The 19,243-nt window shown below is 50.1% G+C and overlaps 1 protein-coding gene and 1 long non-coding RNA gene across 6 annotated transcripts in view; both read right to left on the minus strand.

Annotated features, from left to right (window-relative positions):
• The window catches only part of CELSR1 (cadherin EGF LAG seven-pass G-type receptor 1), a 195,322-nt gene that overhangs the window by 114,449 nt on the left and 61,630 nt on the right, over nucleotides 1–19,243 (minus strand). For all 4 annotated transcript variants that reach the window (XR_007517446.1, XM_049884670.1, XM_049884669.1 and 1 more), the window contains exon 2: nucleotides 7,883–8,521. Coding sequence is in view for 3 of the 4 variants with exons in the window: in XM_049884670.1 (XP_049740627.1) it covers nucleotides 7,883–8,521 (639 nt within the window). In the remaining variant the exon portion in view is untranslated. The remainder of the gene's footprint in view (nucleotides 1–7,882; nucleotides 8,522–19,243) is intronic.
• On the minus strand, nucleotides 921–6,220 carry LOC126076174 (uncharacterized). 2 transcript variants are annotated; one of them, XR_007517448.1, is made up of 3 exons: nucleotides 1,583–6,220; nucleotides 1,455–1,518; nucleotides 921–1,134 (listed from the first exon to the last, which is right to left on the minus strand). It is a non-coding gene; the product is annotated as an uncharacterized LOC126076174 (long non-coding RNA). The 2 variants fall into 2 exon arrangements; XR_007517447.1 differs by lacking the exon at nucleotides 921–1,134 and adding an exon at nucleotides 1,147–1,390.

Below are 19,243 nucleotides of genomic sequence, written 5' to 3' on the forward strand. Positions count from 1 at the left end.
ACAATCAACACACATGGAAGCAGCAGGCAAGAAATCAAGAGACGTACTGCATTGGACAAATCTGCTTCGAAAGATCTCTTTAAAGTATTGACAAAGCAAAGACGTCACCTTGATGACTAAGGTGCGCCTGACCCAAGCCATGGTATTTTCAATTGCATCTTATGCATGCAAAAGCTGGACAATGAATAAGGAAGACGGAAGAAGAATTGACACCTTTGAATTGTGGTGTTGGCGAAGAATATTAAATATACCATGGACTGCCAAAAGAATGAACAAATCTGTCTTGGAAGAAGCACAACAAGAATGCTCCTTAGAAGCAAGGATGGTGAGACTGCGTCTCATATACTTTGGACGTACTGTCAGGAGGGATCAGTCCCTGGAAAAGGACATCATGCTTGGTAAATAAAGTACAGGGTCAGCAAAAAAGAGCAAGACCCTCAATGAGATGGACTGACACAATGACTGCAAAATGGGCTTAAGCATAATGATTGTGAGCATTGCGAAGGACCAGGCAGTGTTTCCTCCTGTTGTACATAGGGTCACTATGAGTTGGAACCGACTCAACAGCACCTAACAACAAAAACAAGTAAATGACACAAGAGAAAGGACCAGGTAGACAGAGAAGTCAGCCTTCTCCCACCTCAAAAAGTTCACAGGGCCATCACAAAGTGGTGCAGGAGAGCGTGAGCTCCAGAGCCAGGCCCCTGGGTTCAAATCCCGACGTCTGCTGTGGCCTGCACAAGCAGGTGTCTCATCCTCGCCACACTGCCATCCTGGTTGGACTATTCTGTTGTGGGGGCCTGTGTTGTACCGTGAGTGTTGAGCAGCATCCCTGTCTCTACCCACTACATGTCATTAGGACCCCCTCCCTCAGCTGTGACAACCGGAAGTGTCTCCAGATACTGACAGATGCTCCCCACCCCGACCCCAGTTGAGAACTCCTGGGCTGTAGGCTTCCACGTCCTCAGTTTCTTCATTTCTAAAATGCGGACAACGCCCAGAGCTGCTGTGAGGATGAAGTGAGGTAGTGGTTGTCAGTTGCTGTTGAGTTGGTTGCAACTCATGGAGACCTTGTGTGTAACAGAATGAAATGTTGCCCCATCTTGTGCTATCATGGCCCCAACTCATGGAGACCTTGTGTGTAACAGAATGAAATGTTGCCCCATCTTGTGCTATCATGGCCCCAACTCATGGAGACCTTGTGTGTAACAGGATGAAATGTTGCCCCATCTTGTGCTATCATGGCCCCAACTCATGGAGATCTTGTGTGTAACAGGATGAAATGTTGCCCCATCTTGTGCTATCATGGCCCCAACTCATGGAGACCTTGTGTGTAACAGGATGAAATGTTGCCCCATCTTGTGCTATCATGGCCCCAACTCATGGAGATCTTGTGTGTAACAGGATGAAATGTTGCCCCATCTTGTACTATCATGGCCCCAACTCATGGAGACCTTGTGTGTAACAGGATGAAATGTTGCCCCATCTTGTGCTATCATGGCCCCAACTCATGGAGATCTTGTGTGTAACAGGATGAAATATTGCCCCATCTTGTGCTATCATGGCCCCAACTCATGGAGACCTTGTGTGTAACAGGATGAAATGTTGCCCCATCTTGTGCTATCATGGCCCCAACTCATGGAGACCTTGTGTGTAACAGGATGAAATGTTGCCCCATCTTGTGCTATCATGGCCCCAACTCATGGAGACCTTGTGTGTAACAGGATGAAATGTTGCCCCATCTTGTGCTATCATGGCCCCAACTCATGGAGACCTTGTGTGTAACAGGATGAAATATTGCCCCATCTTGTGCTATCATGGCCCCAACTCATGGAGACCTTGTGTGTAACAGGATGAAATGTTGCCCCATCTTGTGCTATCATCACGATCCTTGGCATTTAAGTCCACCATTGTGGCCGTTGTGTCAACTGCTGGTTTTCTCACTTTCAATGACCTTGTACTTTACCAAACATGATGTCCTTTTCTAGCAATTGGTCCTTCCTGATGACATGTCCAAAGTAAGCAAGCCTAAGTCTCGACATCCTTGCTTCTCAGGAGCAACCTGGTTGTACTTCTTCTAAGACAGATATGTTCATTCTTCTGGCAGTCCATGGTGTATTAAATATTCTTCACCAATCATACTATTTGAATGCCTTAATTCTTCTTCAGTCTTCCTTTCGCGTGCGTACGAGCTGAGTGAGTGAGGTGATCCAGGTAAAATCATCTAGAACCGTAATCACCCATCAAGTGGCTGCTGTCTTGAGGCATGTAGATGGGGGAAGGGGTGACTCAAAGCCCGTGATGATAGGCAGAGAGATAAAAGCGAAAACAAGGCATCCAGGAAGCTTCACGGAACCTCTTCCATCTGAGGAGTCTGAGGAGTGTGGAGGCCCTCCCAGAGGACGGGTCTGGATCTTGGAGGAGCGGTGCGACTGGCAGATGGGCGGGGAGGGGTGCAACTGGCAGATGTGTGGGGAGGGATGGCCTTTCAGAGAGAAGGCAGGTGCAAACTCAAGAAGACAGGAGAGAATAGCGCAGAGTCTGGGTCACGAAGAGTGACCCAGGTTGGGGCCCAAAGTCCACCCCATAGGGAATTTAATAAAACCCAAAACAACGTTGTTTGCAAAATGAAAGGCCAGGGGCTCTGAAAAACCCTGTATTTTTGCCATACACAATGGGCCACGTTTAATCCCATCTGCAGAGTTGAGAAGGAGCCCTGGTGATGCAGTGGTTAAGCGCTCGGCTGCTAGTTGAAAGATTGGCAGTTCAAACCCGCCCGCCGCTCCTTGGGAGAAATATGTGGCAGTCTGCTTCCATAAAGATTACAGCCTTGGAAACGCTATGGGGCAGTTCTACTGTCCTGTAGGGTCACTATGCGCTGAAATTGACTGGATGACAACGGGCTTTTGGCTAAGTTGAGAAAGACATTGGGGTAACATAAGAGACACATCCCAAGTCCTAATACTTAAGTCTTCCTTTACGGAGCCCTGGTGGCACAGTGGTTAAGAGCTCAGCTGCTAACCCAAAGGTCGGCAGTTTGAATCCATCAGCCACTCCTTGGAAACCCTATGGGGCAGTTCTACTCTGTCCTATAGGGTTGCTATGAGTCGGAATCGACTCAATGGCAATGGTTTTTTGTTCTTTTTTTTTTTTGTAACTCTTCCTTTACCTGTTTCTCTTGGACAATGGGATCAGTGATGGACCCCAACCACGGGCCCAATACTGGGTGTTATTTGCAAGGACACTCTGTGAGAGGGGTGTTCGTCTTCTCTTCTGTGCAGAACTGAGGGGGCAGAAACCTGAGCACCAGTGTTCACCGTAGCACTATTCACAAGAGCCAAAAAGTGGGAACAACCAAAATGTCCATCAACAGATGAACTGATAAAGAAAACGTGGTACGTGCACATAATGGAATACTGGTCAGCCATAAAGAGAAATGAAGTCCTGACGCATGCTACCACATGGATGAACCCTGAAAACATCATGCTGAGCCGAAGACGTCAGTCACAAAGAGACAAACACTGCATAACCTCACTTACACGGAGTAAGCAAATACATAGAAGCCAAAGATCATTAATGGTTACCAGGGATGAGAGGGAGGCGGAAAGGGGGAGATTTTGTTTGTTTGCTTATTTGGGGGGGCAGTGAGTATATGTTCATGGTGATGGAATATTCTGGAAAAGGGGAGCAGTAATAGTGGCACAACATAAAAAATGTAATCAATGTCATTGGATTGTAAATGTAGAAACTGCTCTATTGGCAAACGTTTTGGTGTGAATGTTTTCACCCCATTAAAAAAAAAAAAAAAAAAACTCACAAAGAACCGAAGGGCAGTGAGATGCCCTTGGTGCTTCTCTGAGGCCAACATTTATTTAAGAAACACAGCAGAGCCGCCAGGAGTATTTTTGTTTTCCTAGCATCAAATTTGCTGAGCTTTTTCCTGAATTAAAGGAGACCTTCCTCCATCCAGTCCATGCGGGGTCTCCTGCCGTCTCCTGGCTGATGGCACGGGAAGCCAGCTCTGGGTCCATTCCAACCTCGTAACCACCACGGCCCCAGAGCTCAGCTTACCACGGAGCAAGTAATAAAACCCTTGCAATGACAGAACGACTTTCATCATGAATAAATGAGTTCAATTACCTCTACGCAAAACAAGAGCTTCAAAGGGGAAAGAGGAAAAAGGAGAGGAAGCGGAACCAGGTAAGAATCATCAGTCTTAATTAGTCTTATCTCTGAGGGAAGTACATATGAAAATTTTAGTGTCCAAAGAGATTCAAATGAACCTCATGCCAATCACAGCATCTGAGCCAGTCTTACTGGTGATGACAGGCTTTGCCATTCCACAGCCATTATTTCCCAGAATATGACTCTAATAATGAAAGCAAAATTTGAGATCGTTAGAAGTCATTTATCTACCCTGCTGGGTCAATCCATCCAGAGAGAGGATTTGTAGGTTCACGGATCCCTGGCAGCCTTGACCTACCCTGCCCTAAGATGGCCCCCAGTGTCATGAATTGAACTGTGTCCACCCAAAAGATGTGCTGAAGTCCTAACCGCAGTACCTGTGAAGATAACCCTGTTTGGAAACAGGAAGTCTGAAAATGTTATTTAAAAAAACCAAGCCCATTGCAGTTGAGTCAATCCCGAGTCATAGTGACCCTACAGGGTTTCCAAGGCTGTGACGTGGCTAACAGCGTGGCTGCTAACCAAAAGGCCAGCAGTTAGAATCCACCAGCTGCTCCTTGGAAACCATACAGGACAGTTCCGCTCTACCCTGTTGGGGTGTCATGAGTCTGAATCAGCTCGAAGGCAATGGGTTGGGTTTGGTTTATAAAAGAGAAGAGAGACACAGAGACAGGGAGACAGAGGAAGGATGCCATGTGACGCTGCAGCTGCAGCCAAGGAACGCGTGGAGCCACCAGAAGCTGGGAGAGGCAGGAACAGATTCTCCCGCAGACCCTCAGGAGGAATTGACATGGCTGACACCCTGATTTGGACTCCTTCCTCCAGAACTGTGAGGCAATAAATTTCGGTTCTTTAAAGCCACCTGGTTTGTGGTATTTTGTTACAGCAGCTCTCGGAACTAAGACACCAAAAAAACAAAAAAAAACCCATTGCCATCGAGTTGATTTCTACTCATAGCCTGTATTCTGGACTTCACAAAGCTAAGCTCACTGCCAGCAGCCCAGGAGGCCAATGCTTGGTTCCTCGAACCCATGTAAGTCTTCATGCCCTAGAGGTCCTGACCCTGGCACTGCGGCTTCCCAGTGCCCCCAGACCAAGCTGCCAGAGAGTGGAGGTGCTGGAGGGCTCTCCCTGCCAGGTCCTGGGTGATACTGTCTCAACCAGTGGGCAGGGCAGGTCTGTGCCCACTGGCCTGGCATACAGCAGGTGCTCAGTCAACAGTATGCAATGAGTGAGTGATGGTGCCCTGGCTGAGTCCCTGGAGGGCACCAGACTCTCTGCAAGGGACTGGGGCCACTGCAGGCTTGAGGGCTGGAGCACCCACTTCCATTCGGGCCATGCAGCGGGAGCTGGGAGGGTGCCGGGTCCCATGGGGTGCTTCCCAGCCAGGAGAGGGGCAAATTCTGCCAGCTGACTGGCATGTCTGCAAATTGGGCAAAGTCTGAGAGGCCAGCTGGATGCCGTCTCATGGAAAGGAGAGGAGGGGGGTCATGAGATGGACACAGAACTCGCTTCTACTCGATTCAGAGTAGGGGGGACACCAGGCAGCTCAGGGTGGGCTGCCAGGGTTGGTGGCCCCTGCCACCTTTGCATCCCTTTCTTACTGCCAAACCCCAGAGTCACCAGAACGTAGGATTAACCATGAGCAAGACAGCGGGAAGGCACCCTCGGAGAAAGAACCAGAGAGACAGGGCAGAGGTGGCAGGGAGAATATGGAAGAGGTGACTCCAGCCTCTCTCTCCCCACCTGCCCGCCAACCTGCCAGCTCTGCAGCGAGGGTGCCGGAACATGTCACACACAGAATGCGCCCGCCTTGCCAGGCTGCCAGCCACTCGCTCCCCACGGGGTTTTCTCCCCTTCACCTGCAGACAGCCCTGGGCAGCCGGCCTTCCTCTTTCTTTGTGCTTCCCTTCCCGGTTTTACTCCCTCTTCCTGCTTGATAAAACCCGCTAATACTTTAAACCCCTGCCATAAGCTGGGTAAACCTAGAGCTATGGGCTGGATAAAACCACCACGCTAGCCAGTAACAGTTTCCCAGGTGTTTATATTAAACACGTTAATGGGAGACACGGCTGTGGAAGAATCACGAAGGTATCTCCGGTATGAATCGAGCCCTGTCTAATCTCCAGAGAGCTTCTTAAAAAAGGCCAACTGCTCACGACTGGAGCCATCATAAAGGTCGTTCTCACTTGGGCCATAATTCTGTGCAACAGGCAATCGAGGGTGAGATTTGTGGGGAAGGAACATGTCTTTTTGTACCATTCCTGGGCTGGTCTTTCCTTTTTAAAAAGTAACTGCCAGCTGCATTTGGAGGACTTTATCTTTGTGATTTGCTGGGATGTCTCGATGTAAGTGTATCTTCAGAGGCAGAAAGGATGACTAATTTCTGCTGTGACAAGGAGGCACAGAACAACAGGCCCTTCAAGACCCAAATGATTCCTACCACGTTCCACTGTCTTACATCAGTAATCAAACTTGAAATCTGGGGCCCTTCACATTTAAGACCCCTTAAAGGAGGCACATGCAGCTGTGTGCATTTAGATTTTTAAAAAGTGGATTTCACACTGTCACCAGCCCCCTCAGAAAACCGAAAAAACAAACCTGTTGAGTTGACCCCATGTGTTACAGAATAGAACTGCTCCATTGGGTTTTCTTGGCTGTCGTCTATACAGAAGCAGGTCACCAGGCCTTTCTTCTGCAGTGCGATGGGTGGGTTCAAACCATCAACCTTTAGGTTAGTAGTTGAGCGCAAACTGCGCCACCGAGGGACCTATCTTCCCCCTACTATTCTCATAAAAGAGGTGACTTAAGCCATAGGGTTTTACAGGTTGAATTGTGTCCCCCCAAGTGTGTGTTGGAATTCTAACCCCCTTTTTTTTTTATATACTTGTAGCTGTGATCCTGTTCACAACTAGGGTTTTCTTTTATGTTAGGATGGGTTCTAAACCTAATCACTTCTGAGTTATAAAAACAGCAGATAAGAGACAAAATCCAGCACGTCTGGGGAAAGTCAGCAGCCGTGTGAGGAATGTCTACAAGCCAAGGGGCCAAGGAACGCCCAGGGCTACTGACAAGGAAGGAGTCTGCACGGCCGGAGATCCCAATTCGGACTTTTAACCTCCAAACTGTGAAGAAAATAAATACCTGTTCTTTAAAGCCACCCTTTTGTGGAACTTCTGTTACACCAGCACGAGGTAAATAAGACATACCAGTTGCTATGACTCATGGAGGCCTCACGTGTGTCAGAATAGAACTGTGCTCCAGAGGATTTTCAATGGCTGGTTTTTCACAAGTAGATTGCCAGGCCTTTCTTCCAAGGTGCCTCTGGGTGTACTTAAACCTCCGACCTTACAGTTAGCAGCTGAGTGTGTTCACTGTACCACCCAGGGGCTTCCACTAAGATACACAGTGAAGATGAATGAGACCTCGGAGTGGCTGTCAGGAAGCAGCTCCTTCCAGCTCATCTGCCAGGGAAAGAATGCTACTTCTGAAGCCATTTCACGTTCATGGAGCTGACAACTCAGCCCCCTCCATCTGCCCTTTGACCCTTCCCCCAGGAGAAGACAAAGGAAACCACCAAGTGTGAACTGGGAGCCCCTGTGCAAAGCAAAGGTGAGCGCCAGGCCACTCTGCGTGGGGGGACCCCACAGCCTGAGCCTCCCCCGGCCCGCAGGTGAGCGCCCGCCCCCGGCCCTACCTGTGTAGTCCTCCAGACACTCGCAGGTGTAGCCGCCCTCGCGGCTGCGGCACCGGCCGTGGGCGCCACAGGGGCTGGAGTAGCAGAGGTCGATCTCGGTCTCGCAGTAGTCACCAGTGAAGCCGGGCGGGCAGCGGCAGCGCAGGCCGGTGATGGGGTGGATGGGCCGGAAGAGCACGGTGGTGGAGCTGATGAAGGGGGCAGAGCTGTCGAAGCGCAGCACCGACACACACTTCATGTAGTTCTCGCAGGGCTCCCGCAGGCAGATGTTGTCGTCGAAGGGCAGCACGCGCTGCGCCGAGATGGTGGTCAGCAGCGTGCGGTTCAGGTAGATGTGCTCCTGCAGGTCCTCCGACGGGAAGAAGCGGCCGCGCCCGCCACCCGGCAGCAGCGCCGAGAAGGTCACGTTCAGGATGTTGGAGTGCACGTCGGTGTCGTTCTGGATGTTGAAGATGAAGACGTCGTCCTTGGCGGTGGACAGCACGGCCGCCAGGCCCTCCACGAAGAGGCCGAGCAGCGGGGATAAGAACTGCTCCTGAGACATGTTCTCCAGGCGGACCGTGATGCTGTTGGTCAGCATGTCGTCCGTGATGATGGTGACGCGCAGGGTGCAGACTGCTGTGACGCTGTGGATGCCGTCTGCAGGACAGAGGAAAGTCGGGGTCACTTGGGTGCCTGGGAGTCACGGACTCCACCCACCGCCCCCCAGGAAAGCCTCAGACATGCTCTGTCCATGCTGGGCACCCCGCCCCCATCTCCCTGCTGTCCCATCCCACCCACTGCTGCCGCCCTGACCTCCAACACCTTTCCCAGCCTGGGTCTCACTCTTTCCAACTGACCCACTGACCTGTACCCACTTCCTAAAGGGCAGTCTGATCAGGTCACTCTGCTGTGCGGAAGCCCTCAGTGGATCCCCAAACTGCCCAGCAGGGCACCCCAATGACCACCATGATTCAGCCCCTCACTGCCCAGAGACCCCCTCTCACACACTCCGCTCCAGACACATGGGGACAGAGCCCGTGATCCACGTCCTCTGCACCTGCTCCAGCCTGCAGCAGACCACCCCCCCCCCACCACCTCCCCTCTGCCAACTCAAACCCCCGGCATCCAGGAAGCCCCCTTTGGTCCTGCCTGGGGAACAGCCTTGGCCTACACTCTGTTGATGGGTTTTACTTTTCTTCTTGTTGTTAGCTGCCATCAAGTTGGCCCCAGACTCCTGGAGATTTCATGTGTGTCAGAGTAGAACTGTGTTCCACAGGGTCTTCAGTAGCTGATTTTTGGGAAGTAGATTGCCAGGCCTTTCTTTCCAGGAGCCTCTGGGTGGACTCGTACAGCTGAGTGCTAATGGAAAAGTTGGAGGTTTGAGTTCCCCCAGAGGCACCTCGGAAGAAAGGCCTGGCAACCTACTTCCGAACGATCAGCCACTGAAAACTGTATGGAGCACAGTTCTACTCTGGCACATATAGGGTCACCAGATGTCAAAGTTGGCTTGATGGCAGCTCTTTTTTTTTCTTGGCCAGGTGAGGAGACCTGGAGGCCCACCACATCACTTCAACACCAGCGAAGTACCACAGCCCCCGACAAGGGCACAGCAGCAGACACAAAGCTCTGAAAGTAACAGGGGTAAATGCTACAAAGGCTTCCTCACCTCGGACTGTACTTGTCTCAGGTGCCTGGGAGCCATGAATCATACTGGGCAGGGATTATGAGTCACTAACTTGTCTAAACAACGGAGAACGGAACCCCTTCAGAGCTCACAACCACAGGCATGCGCTTGGTTGGGTTACCCCAGCCAACCTGAGATTCCAGGGGCACCAGCATTACTCTTATTTCACAGGTGAGGGAAACTGAGGCACAGAGAAGCTGCCTTTCATATCCAAGAACACAAGCTCGGTTGGTGGTGAGCCTGGCTTCCACCTCGCTAACAACCCTGCTGCCCAGCCAGCACTCACGTCAGACCCGCGCACGGCACCTATTATTCCATTTGGTCCTCACGATAACCCCAGCAAGGTAAATCTAAAAATTAAAGATAATAAAGTTTTAACCTTGGTGTGGAAAAGGTACTTCTAAGCCTGGCATAAAACCCAGAAGCTTTAAGACAAAGTCCCACAGATGTGTCTCCAGCTTCCACAGAGCACAGAGTGGACACTCAACAGCCTCTTCCTTCCAAAAAAACAGGAAAGTGAGGAACTGTCACAGCCCAGAGGAGCCTGAGACGTGAGGACTGCATGCCATGTGGGATCCTGGGACAGAACACGGATATTGGGGAAAACTAAGGCGATCTGAACAAAGCATGGACTTGAGTTGACAACAGTGCGTAGATACTGGTCTCTCAATTGTGACAAACGCACCGTAGTATTGCTGTGGATTGAACTGTGTCCCCCAAATTCGTGTGGGGTCCTAACCCTACACCTGTGGCTGTGCTCTGGTTTGGAAATGGAGTTCTCTTTGTTATGTTAAATAGATCATACCTGGGCAGGGTGGGGCTCTAAAGCTAATCACTGCTGAGCTATAAAAAGAGCAGATTACACACACACACACTTTCAGCCTCGAGAGAAAATGAGAAAATAAAATTCTGTTTGCTAAAGCCACCAGTGACCACCTGGTTTTTCCAACACGTGAAGCACGCTGGGTCTTGCGGCAACACTGTGATGGTGCCCACAGGCCCCTGGAGTCGCAGCTGGAGCCCAGGAGAGCGGTGACCTGCGTATAAATGTACCCACCATGGGTCTTCGCCACTCTGTCCCACACACACCGCGATCTCAGCGGGGGGAGGGGGAACCTCTGTTCTATAGCCAGTGCCGGCGAGACGGTGTGCCACACAGCCCGATGTCCCAGTGAGTCCTGACCATCCTCCCGAGGCCACTGTATGCTTGCCCACAGGGTGTTACCTGCTCTTCAGCTGGTTGGAGACAAAGGCATCGGCTCCTGTCCCTGCCTGAGGCCTCCACAGATCAGCCAGCTGGCCTCTCATCACCATGGCTGACGACCCTGCCCATGTGGACTCCTGGCGCCTCGCACTCAAAGCCTGGGGCCTTTGAAGCGGCTTTCTGCATCTCTCTGTGGGCCTTTCTTTGAGGCTAGACAACAGGTGCGATGTTCTCAGCCCACTACCTGGAGGCTCTGGTTTCTCTCCCCTCTGGGCAACAGCCACCAGACTAAGAACCTGCGCCGAGTTCACCCCCTGTGGTGGTAATGGCGGGGTGGACAAGCAGTATTGCCAGGCCTGGGACACCACCACCCAAGGGCAGGGGGAGGAGTGTCCCTTGGGCCAGGAGGAGGCTCACATACGGGCATTGTGGGCAAGGCAGGAATTTTACAGAAACTGAAGTGCTGCCTGCCTTTGCTCTTGGGGCCAGTGAGCAGGGCACTAGGGGAGCAGGGTGATGGGGCTCAGCCGCTGCCCCTCGCTCTCCTGTGTCCCTCCTGTCCTCCAAGGCACCCACACTGTGGTTTCTCATTTGGAACCCAAAGCCATGCCCTGCTGTTTCCAACACACGTCACCTCCATTTGCTGGGGCAGAGTGTCCCAGCACACCCCTCCCTTGTTGGACCCCCAGGTCTTGGGACAGTGAGCACTGGGGTCCCAGCCAGCCAGCCCCCAAAAGGCAGCCCCAGCCCCTACCGTGTCCAGGAGCTGCCGCTCTCCCCTGCCCCAAGGGCCCGGCCCCATCGGCCCCAAGCCGGCCCCTGTGCCCTCAGCCCACCCCTGACTCCTCTCCTGGGGGTGTCTCAGTGTCCTCAGGCTGCCTGCACAAAGTACTACAAACTGCGTGGCTTAAAATGACAGGAATTTCTCCTGTCACAGTTTTGGAGGCCGGAAGTCCCAAATCCAGGTATGGCGGGGTTGGTTAATGTGTTCCACACCACTCTCCTGCTGCTGTTGCTGGTCCATGGATTCTGACTCATAGAGACCCCATGTGACACAGCAGAACTGCCCCATAGGGTTTCCCAGGCTGAAATCTTCACAGGAGCAGGGCGCCAGGTCTTTTCTCTCTCAGAGCAAATGGTGGGTTCAAACCACTGACTTCTTGGTTAGCAGCTGAACACTGAACCTTTGCACCTCCAGGGCTCCTGGCCACAAGTGTTCTTTGGTCACATGGCCCCAATCTCTGTCTCTGTCTTTTTATGCCTTCTCCTTTGTATGTCTAGTCCCCCTCTGCCTGTCTCCTGTAAGGACCCCAGGCAGTAGATTGAGGTCCACCTGGTCTCCCTCTGCCTATCTCCTGTAAGGACCCCAGGCAGTAGATTGAGGTCTACCTGGTCTCCCTCTGCCTATTTCCTGTAAGGACCCCTTGCACTGGATTGAGGTCCACCTGGGAAATCCAGGATGAGCTCACCTTGAGATCCTGAAGTTAATTTCATCTACACAGATCCTATTTTCAAACAAGGATCTAGGGGTTACGATGTGGACATAATTTGGGGGGACACCATTCACCCCACTATAGGGGGCCACCCAAGCTCCTGCACTGGGGAGGAGTGGTCTACCAGCTGGCCCCTGGCCCAGAACACTCTGCAGTTAACCACAGGAGCCCCTTTGCCCATGGTGCATCCTTCACCTAAGATGATTTCAGCCCCCCCACCCCATCTCCTAGTCCCCCTTCTCCATCTTTGAGCCCCTCACAGGCGCAGCTAGGCCTGAGTGTGAGCTGCCTGACATCTCCCCGCTGTGAGCGACCCTCCCACCTGCCTGCAGGGTGCACCCAGGTCAGCATGGCCAGCCCCCACACCCAGCAGGTGACAGACGCTACTGGCCCAAGACTCCAGAACAGCTCGGGATGGGGAAGCTCAGAGAACACCCGTAAGGCACCCTCCGCGCCCCTCCCCCATGTTTTCTCTGCTGTGGTTCTCACATGTAAGTGCTAAAACGAACACTGAACACTCAACACTATTGAAAAGTAGCCCAGCCCAGCTCAAAACACACACAGCTTTTTCAAAAAGCAAACATACCCTTCCTGGCCTCTGAAGGGAGGGCCTCCCATCACGAGAGGAAACACCCACTCTGGCCTGTCCTTGAATGCCACAGTCCCCTCTGGACCCAGTGGGCAGCTCTACTCCTGAGAGCCCGAGGGGCCGGCTGGGGTGAGTTTACCCCAGGATTCCCTCCTCCCTTATCTGGCAGGGCTCTGCTCGAATCCCAAATCCCAAATCCCAAATCCTGTAGGCTCGCGCTGCATTGGGCTCAAATGCTCTCTTCCTGGCTTCCCCACAGTCCCTCAGGGACACACCTGCTTCAGCTTCGACCTCAAGAACGTGCAGAGGGAGAGCAGCAGGCTTCACATCTGTGTGCTTGATTAGCACGTACCCCCCCGACACACACTCTCAGACACACTGGAATATACCACCCAAAAAACCAAAACCAAACCCAGTGCCGTCGAGCCGATTCCAACTCGTAGCAACCGTATAGAACAGAGCAGAACTGCCCCATAGGGTTTCCAAGGAGTGCCTAGTGGATTCGAACCGCTGACCTTTTGGTTAGCACGTAGCACTTAACCATTACATGCCCTGCAAACTACAAACAGGAAGCTCTGGTGGGGCAGCAGTTAAGCGCTCCACTGCTAACTGAAGGGTTTTAGTCTTTATGGAAACAGACTGCCACATCGGTCTGTGGGTTTGAACCACAGACCTTTCGGTTAGCAGCTGAGCACTTAACCACTGCTTAACCAGGGCTCCTCCTATAACTGCCTAGGAAACCCTACGGGGCAGTTGTACTCTGTCACATGGGGCCGCTATAGTCAGAATCGACTCAATGGCACCTAACAATGACAAAGTACAAATACACCTTCAGCAAGAGTCCAACTTTGTGCAAAACACCAGCTCTTTGTTACACAAGTAGGTGCCCCACATCAGGGGATCTGGGTGCAAGAGACACCTTTCAGAAAAAATTTTACATGGTATGCAGAGATATTTCTGCAGTTTGGCCCAGTGTCGGGAGAGCTCAGGCCAGCAACCCCAGCCCCCACTTGTACCCAGGATAACTAGGCCTCACTGGCCCATCTGTCAAGCATAAGCAGGAACAGTTATGCCCCCGACCAGGGTGCTGCGGAATTACATGACACACTACAGAACACGAGGCAAGCATCTGACACCCGCAAAGTGCTGCTCCTGTCGTTAACAACCCCAACCAAACACGACAATCTGTGGCAAGACATTTAAAATTACTACCTGTAACTGCAACAGGCCTAAGGAGGTGGGCAAGGAGCCCTGGTGGTGCAAAGGTTAAGTGCTCAGCTGCTAACCAAAAGGTCAGTCGTTCAAACCCACCAGCTGCTCCATGGGAGGAAGATGGGACAGGCCGCTTCTGTAAAGATTTACAGCCTTGGAAGCTCTACAAGGCAGCTCTATTCCATCCCCTCGGGTCATTTTGAGTCAAATTGACTCCCTAGCAACAGGTTTGGATTTTTTCTTTTAAGGACAGAGGTGGGAGAGCCCCAAACCAGCTCTGCAGGAGGAGCCCAGGCGCAGGTTCCCGGCCAGTGCTTTCACCTGTCCTGTTCCCGTCTGATCTGCTAGTGAAGGACAACAAACGCCTCCTTGACAGCAGGGCCCAGGAGCTGGTGGACCGGAAATGTGCTGGCCAGCACTTGGAAAACGCAGTCGGCGAACAAGGAGCACTCTAACGCTCTTCTGAAACGTTTTAGAGCTTCAGATGCACAACTATTCAAATAAAATATTCAATGTTGTCTCGCACCTTTATTCTGTTTCCAAGACATGCTTATTTATCCAGCATCCCTTCCTTCCTTCCAGAACAAAAATTCTAGAAATGACAAGAGGATTCTCTCAAAAGACACAGAAAGGCGGTGTGCGAGAAGAAATCACATCTCCAGACCCTGAGGCCCAAATGAGTCCAGATAAACATTCCATTTTTTAGAAAATACCCAGCTCAGGTAGCGCCAAAAATGAGGAGAAATGAAAAAACAGACACCTAAGAGCCGCCTTCTCAATACCGCTCCCACGTTTACTATTTACAGTCAAATCATGTGATCTCCGATAGCATCAATTCAGCAATGTTCTCTCTCCTGATTTCATGTATAAAATAAAGCTCCTAACCCAAGAGGAAAGTTAGTACCTACTTCGAAATTTCACACTACCAAGTTATTCCATGGAAGCACAGCCCGCCATTTCTAGGCTTGATGGAATCTTCCGGAAGGTTGAGATCATAACAGGCTCCATCACCCCACAGGAAGATTTAGTCACTCCTTGAAGCAGCTGGCCCAACCCCAAGCTACCAACTTTGTGGGCACCTACTTTTCGAAAGTGGAAGCTTATCAAGATAAAGAATGAGCGCTTTCATTTAAGAGCTAAAGACTGACTCGATAAAAATTAGCTTTATTTTGGGAAAGATTATCCAAAAGGAGAAATTTATGTTAAAAGGCATTTTAAGAATGGTTTCCCTCGGTGTATGCTTTGCTGTGTATATTTTTAAGAACGACAATAAAAAAGAATGGTTTCCTTAAAACCAAGACGGCGAGTGAACTCAGAGGAGAGGAACAGAAGTCATGGTAGCAGAGCTGAGCCGCCTTTGACTTCAAAGAGCTGGAAGCACCCCTCTAACCTTGAAGATGACTGAACTCACTCACCATAAAATCGCTGAGTTACCGGCTTGGGTGGAGTTAAAGTCAGCTTTGCTTGTTTACCTTGTAAACCAAACATTGGGAAATAAACCTCCTGTGCGTGGGGAATTGGTTCACATACTTTTAGTGAAAACACAACCAGCCACCTCGGGCTCCAACCTGGACCGTACAGAAAGTTTGATCAGGAACCTTTTGTTGGCCTTATTTTTCTTCGTATTTCAAGTACTAACTTAACAACCCACCACCTGTCAGTTTGTTGTACTTTGATGGCTTGTGTGTTGTTGCTGTGATGGTGGTGGAAACTATGCCACTGGTATTTCAAATTACCAGCAAGGTCACCCATGGTGGGCAGGTTTCGGAGGAGCTTCCAGACTAAGACAGATTAGGAAGAAAGGCCTGGCAATCTACTTCCAAAAATCAGCCAATAGAATATTGTTTGATACAGTGCAGGAAAATGAGCCTCTCAGGAGGGAAGGCACTCAAAATGCACAGTGGCCAAAACGATGGACGCAAGCACATCAATGATCCTGAAGGTGGCACAGGACTGGGCAACGTTTCGTTATGTTGTACCTGGGATCACCACGAGTCAGAGCTGACTCGACGGCAACTAACGACAAATTTAACAATAGAGAGGGATTTTTTTGCTGAACAGGAATCCAAAAGTCTAGAGATCAATACTAAACTCCTAGTCTGAGGACGACAGGCCATCAACGGGCTTGAAATAAGGTTTTTTTGTTAAGAGTATTGTAGCTGTTAGGTGCCATTGAGTCAGTTATGGCTCACAGTGACCCTGTGAACAACAGAACGAAACACGGCCCGGTCCTGCTTCATCTTTACAACCCTGGCTACGTTTGAGCCCATTGTTGCAGTCACTGTGTCGATCCATCTTGCTGAGGGCCTGCCTCTTTTCCACTGACCCTCTACATTACCCAGCATGATGTCCTTCTCCGGGGATTGGTGCCTTCTGATAACATGTCCGAAGCATGTGAGACAAAGTCGGACCGCCCTCGCTGCTAACGAGCATTCTGGCTGTACTTCTTCCAAAACTGACTTGTTCATTCTTCTGGCAGGTTCCTGGTATATTCAATATTCTTCACCAACAATGTAATTTAAAGGTGTCAATTCTTCTTCAGTCTTCCTTACTCATTGTCCAGCTTTCATGTGCATATGAGGCGGCTGAAAATATCATGGTTTGGGTCAGGCGCACCTTAGTCCTCAAAGTGATATCTTTGCTTTTCAACATTTTCATGAGGTCCTTTGCAGCAGATTTGCCCAATACAATATGTTCTTTGATTACTTGACTGCTGCTTCCATGGTGTTGATTGTGGATCCAAGTAAAACGAAATCCTTGACAATTTCAGACTTTTCTCCATTTATCATGATGTTGCTTGTTGGTCCAGTTGTGAAGATTTTTGTTTTCTTTATGTTGAGGTGCAATCCATACTGAAGGCTGTGGTCTTTGATCTTCATTAGTAAGTGCTTCAAGTCCTCTGCACTTTCAGCAAGCAAGGTTGTGTCATTTGCATAACACAGGTTGTTAGTGAGTCTTCCTCCAATCCTGATGCCCCGTTCTTCTTCATACAGTCCAGCTTCTCGACTTATCTGCTCAGCATACAGCTTGAATAGGTATGGTGAAAGGATACAACCCTGACACCCACCTTTCCTGATTTTAAACCATGCAGTACCCCCTTGTTCTGTTCGAACGAATGTCTCTTGGTCTACTTACAGGTTCCTCAAGAGCACAATTAAGTGTTCTGGAATGCCCATTTTTTGCAATGTTATCAATAATTTATTATGATCCAAACAAATGCCTTTGCATAGTCAATAAAATACAGGTAAACACCTTTCTGTTGTGCATAGGGTCACTATGCATCAGAACCGACTCGAGGGCACCTACACCACCACCACCTTCTGGCATTCTCTGCTTTCAGCCAGGATCCATCTGACATCAGAAACGACATCCCTGGTTCCACATCCTCTCCTGAATTTGGCTTGAATTTCTGGCAGTTCCCTGTCGATGTACTGCTGTAACCATTTTTGAATTATCTTTAGAAAAACCTTACTTGTGTGTGATATTAATGATGCCATTCGAAAATTTCCACATTCTGTTGGATCACCTTTCTTTGGAATGGGCACAAATATGGATCGCTTCCAGTTGGTTGACCAGGTAGCTGTCTTCCAAATGTCCTGGCATAGACGAGTGAGCACTTCCAGCGCTGCATCCATTTGCTGAAACATCTCAACTGTGTTCCATCAATTCCTGGAGCCTTGTTTCTCGCCAATACCTTCAGTGCAGATCGGACTTCTTCCTTCAGTACCACTGGTTCTTGGTCATATGCTACCTCCTGAAATGGCTGAACATCTACCAATTCTTTTTGGTGCCGTGACTCTGTGTATTCCTTCCATCTTTTGTGTGTGTGTGTGCTTTAGGTGAAAGTTTACAGCTCAAGTTAATTTCTCATCCAAAAATGTATACACATATTGTTGTGTGACATTAGTAGCAATCCCCACAACGTGACGGCACGTTCCCCCATCTGGTCTTTTTACGTGAATTTGAATTCTGTTCTACATTTTTCTCCTGCTCTGTCCAGGACTCTCTGTTGTGTTCCCCGGAAGGGCAGTCATTGGTGGTAGCCAGGCACCATCTAGTTCTTCTGGTCTCAGGCTGGTGGCGTCTCTGGTTCATTTGGTCCTTTAGTCCAAAGTAATGAGACGAACTCTCACCGTCCTTGCTTCCAAGGAACATTCTGATTATGCTTCTTCCAAGTCAGGTTTGTTCTTTTGGCAGTCCATGGTATATTCATTATTCTTCTCCAACACCACAATTCAAAGGTGTCAACTCTTCTTTGGTCTTCCTTATTCATTGTCCAACTTTCATGTGCATGTGAGGTGACTGAAAACACCGTGGCTTGGGTCAGGTGCACCTTAGTCTTCAAGGGGACGTCTTTGCTTTTCAACACTTTAAAAAGGTCTTTTGCAGCAGATTTGCCCAGAGCAATGCATCTTCTGATTTCTTGACTGCTGTTTCCATGGCTGTTGATCGATCGTGGGTCCAAATAAAATGAAATCCTTGACGACTTCAATCTTTTCTCCATTTCTCATCATGTTGCTTATTACCCCAGTTGTGAGGATTTTTGGGAGTTTGCCCATAGAAACCTTTAATATTACAACTTGAGGCTTGAATTTTTTCTTCAGTTCTTTCAGCTTCAGAAATGTCGAGTGTTTCCTTCTCAATTTTAAGACTGGGAGAAGAAAAGCACTCACAGGAGTTCCTGGGCAGGGTTTCCCCACATGGCATTGTAGACATGCAGGGCTGCACCACTGTCTGTTGGGACAGGTGCCATCCTGTCTGCTGTAGGATGTTGAGCAGCATCCGTGGCCTCTACCCATGAGATGCCAGTACGAGCCACCCCCCAATTGTGACAACCAAACATGCCCAACATGGATAAATATCCCCATGAAACAGAGGAGGGCAAAATCGTATCCAGTCGAGAACTCCTGCTTTAGGAAATGACACAGACATTTCTGGACTCTTCTTCCCACTTGAAAGTACCAAGAGCCTGGGAAGCAGCAGGGCCTGGGGTCCTGTGCTCAGTCACCCCACCACTGCCAGGCTGGCCCAGGACTCCACGCCTCCCCGGCCGCTACTGTCTGGGCCTTGCGCTGCCAGCTGGGCTTGTCCAGGCCGGCTCTTCCCTGCCACCTTTCTGTTCCCATTCTAAGAAAGCTGGCCAAGTTCCCTGAGGCAAAGATTAAATGCAAGAATGAATTTTGAAAAACTAGTGAGC

The sequence above is a fragment of the Elephas maximus genome, chromosome 4 (assembly GCF_024166365.1).
Source record: "Elephas maximus indicus isolate mEleMax1 chromosome 4, mEleMax1 primary haplotype, whole genome shotgun sequence".
In the NCBI taxonomy this organism is placed as follows: domain Eukaryota; kingdom Metazoa; phylum Chordata; class Mammalia; order Proboscidea; family Elephantidae; genus Elephas; species Elephas maximus.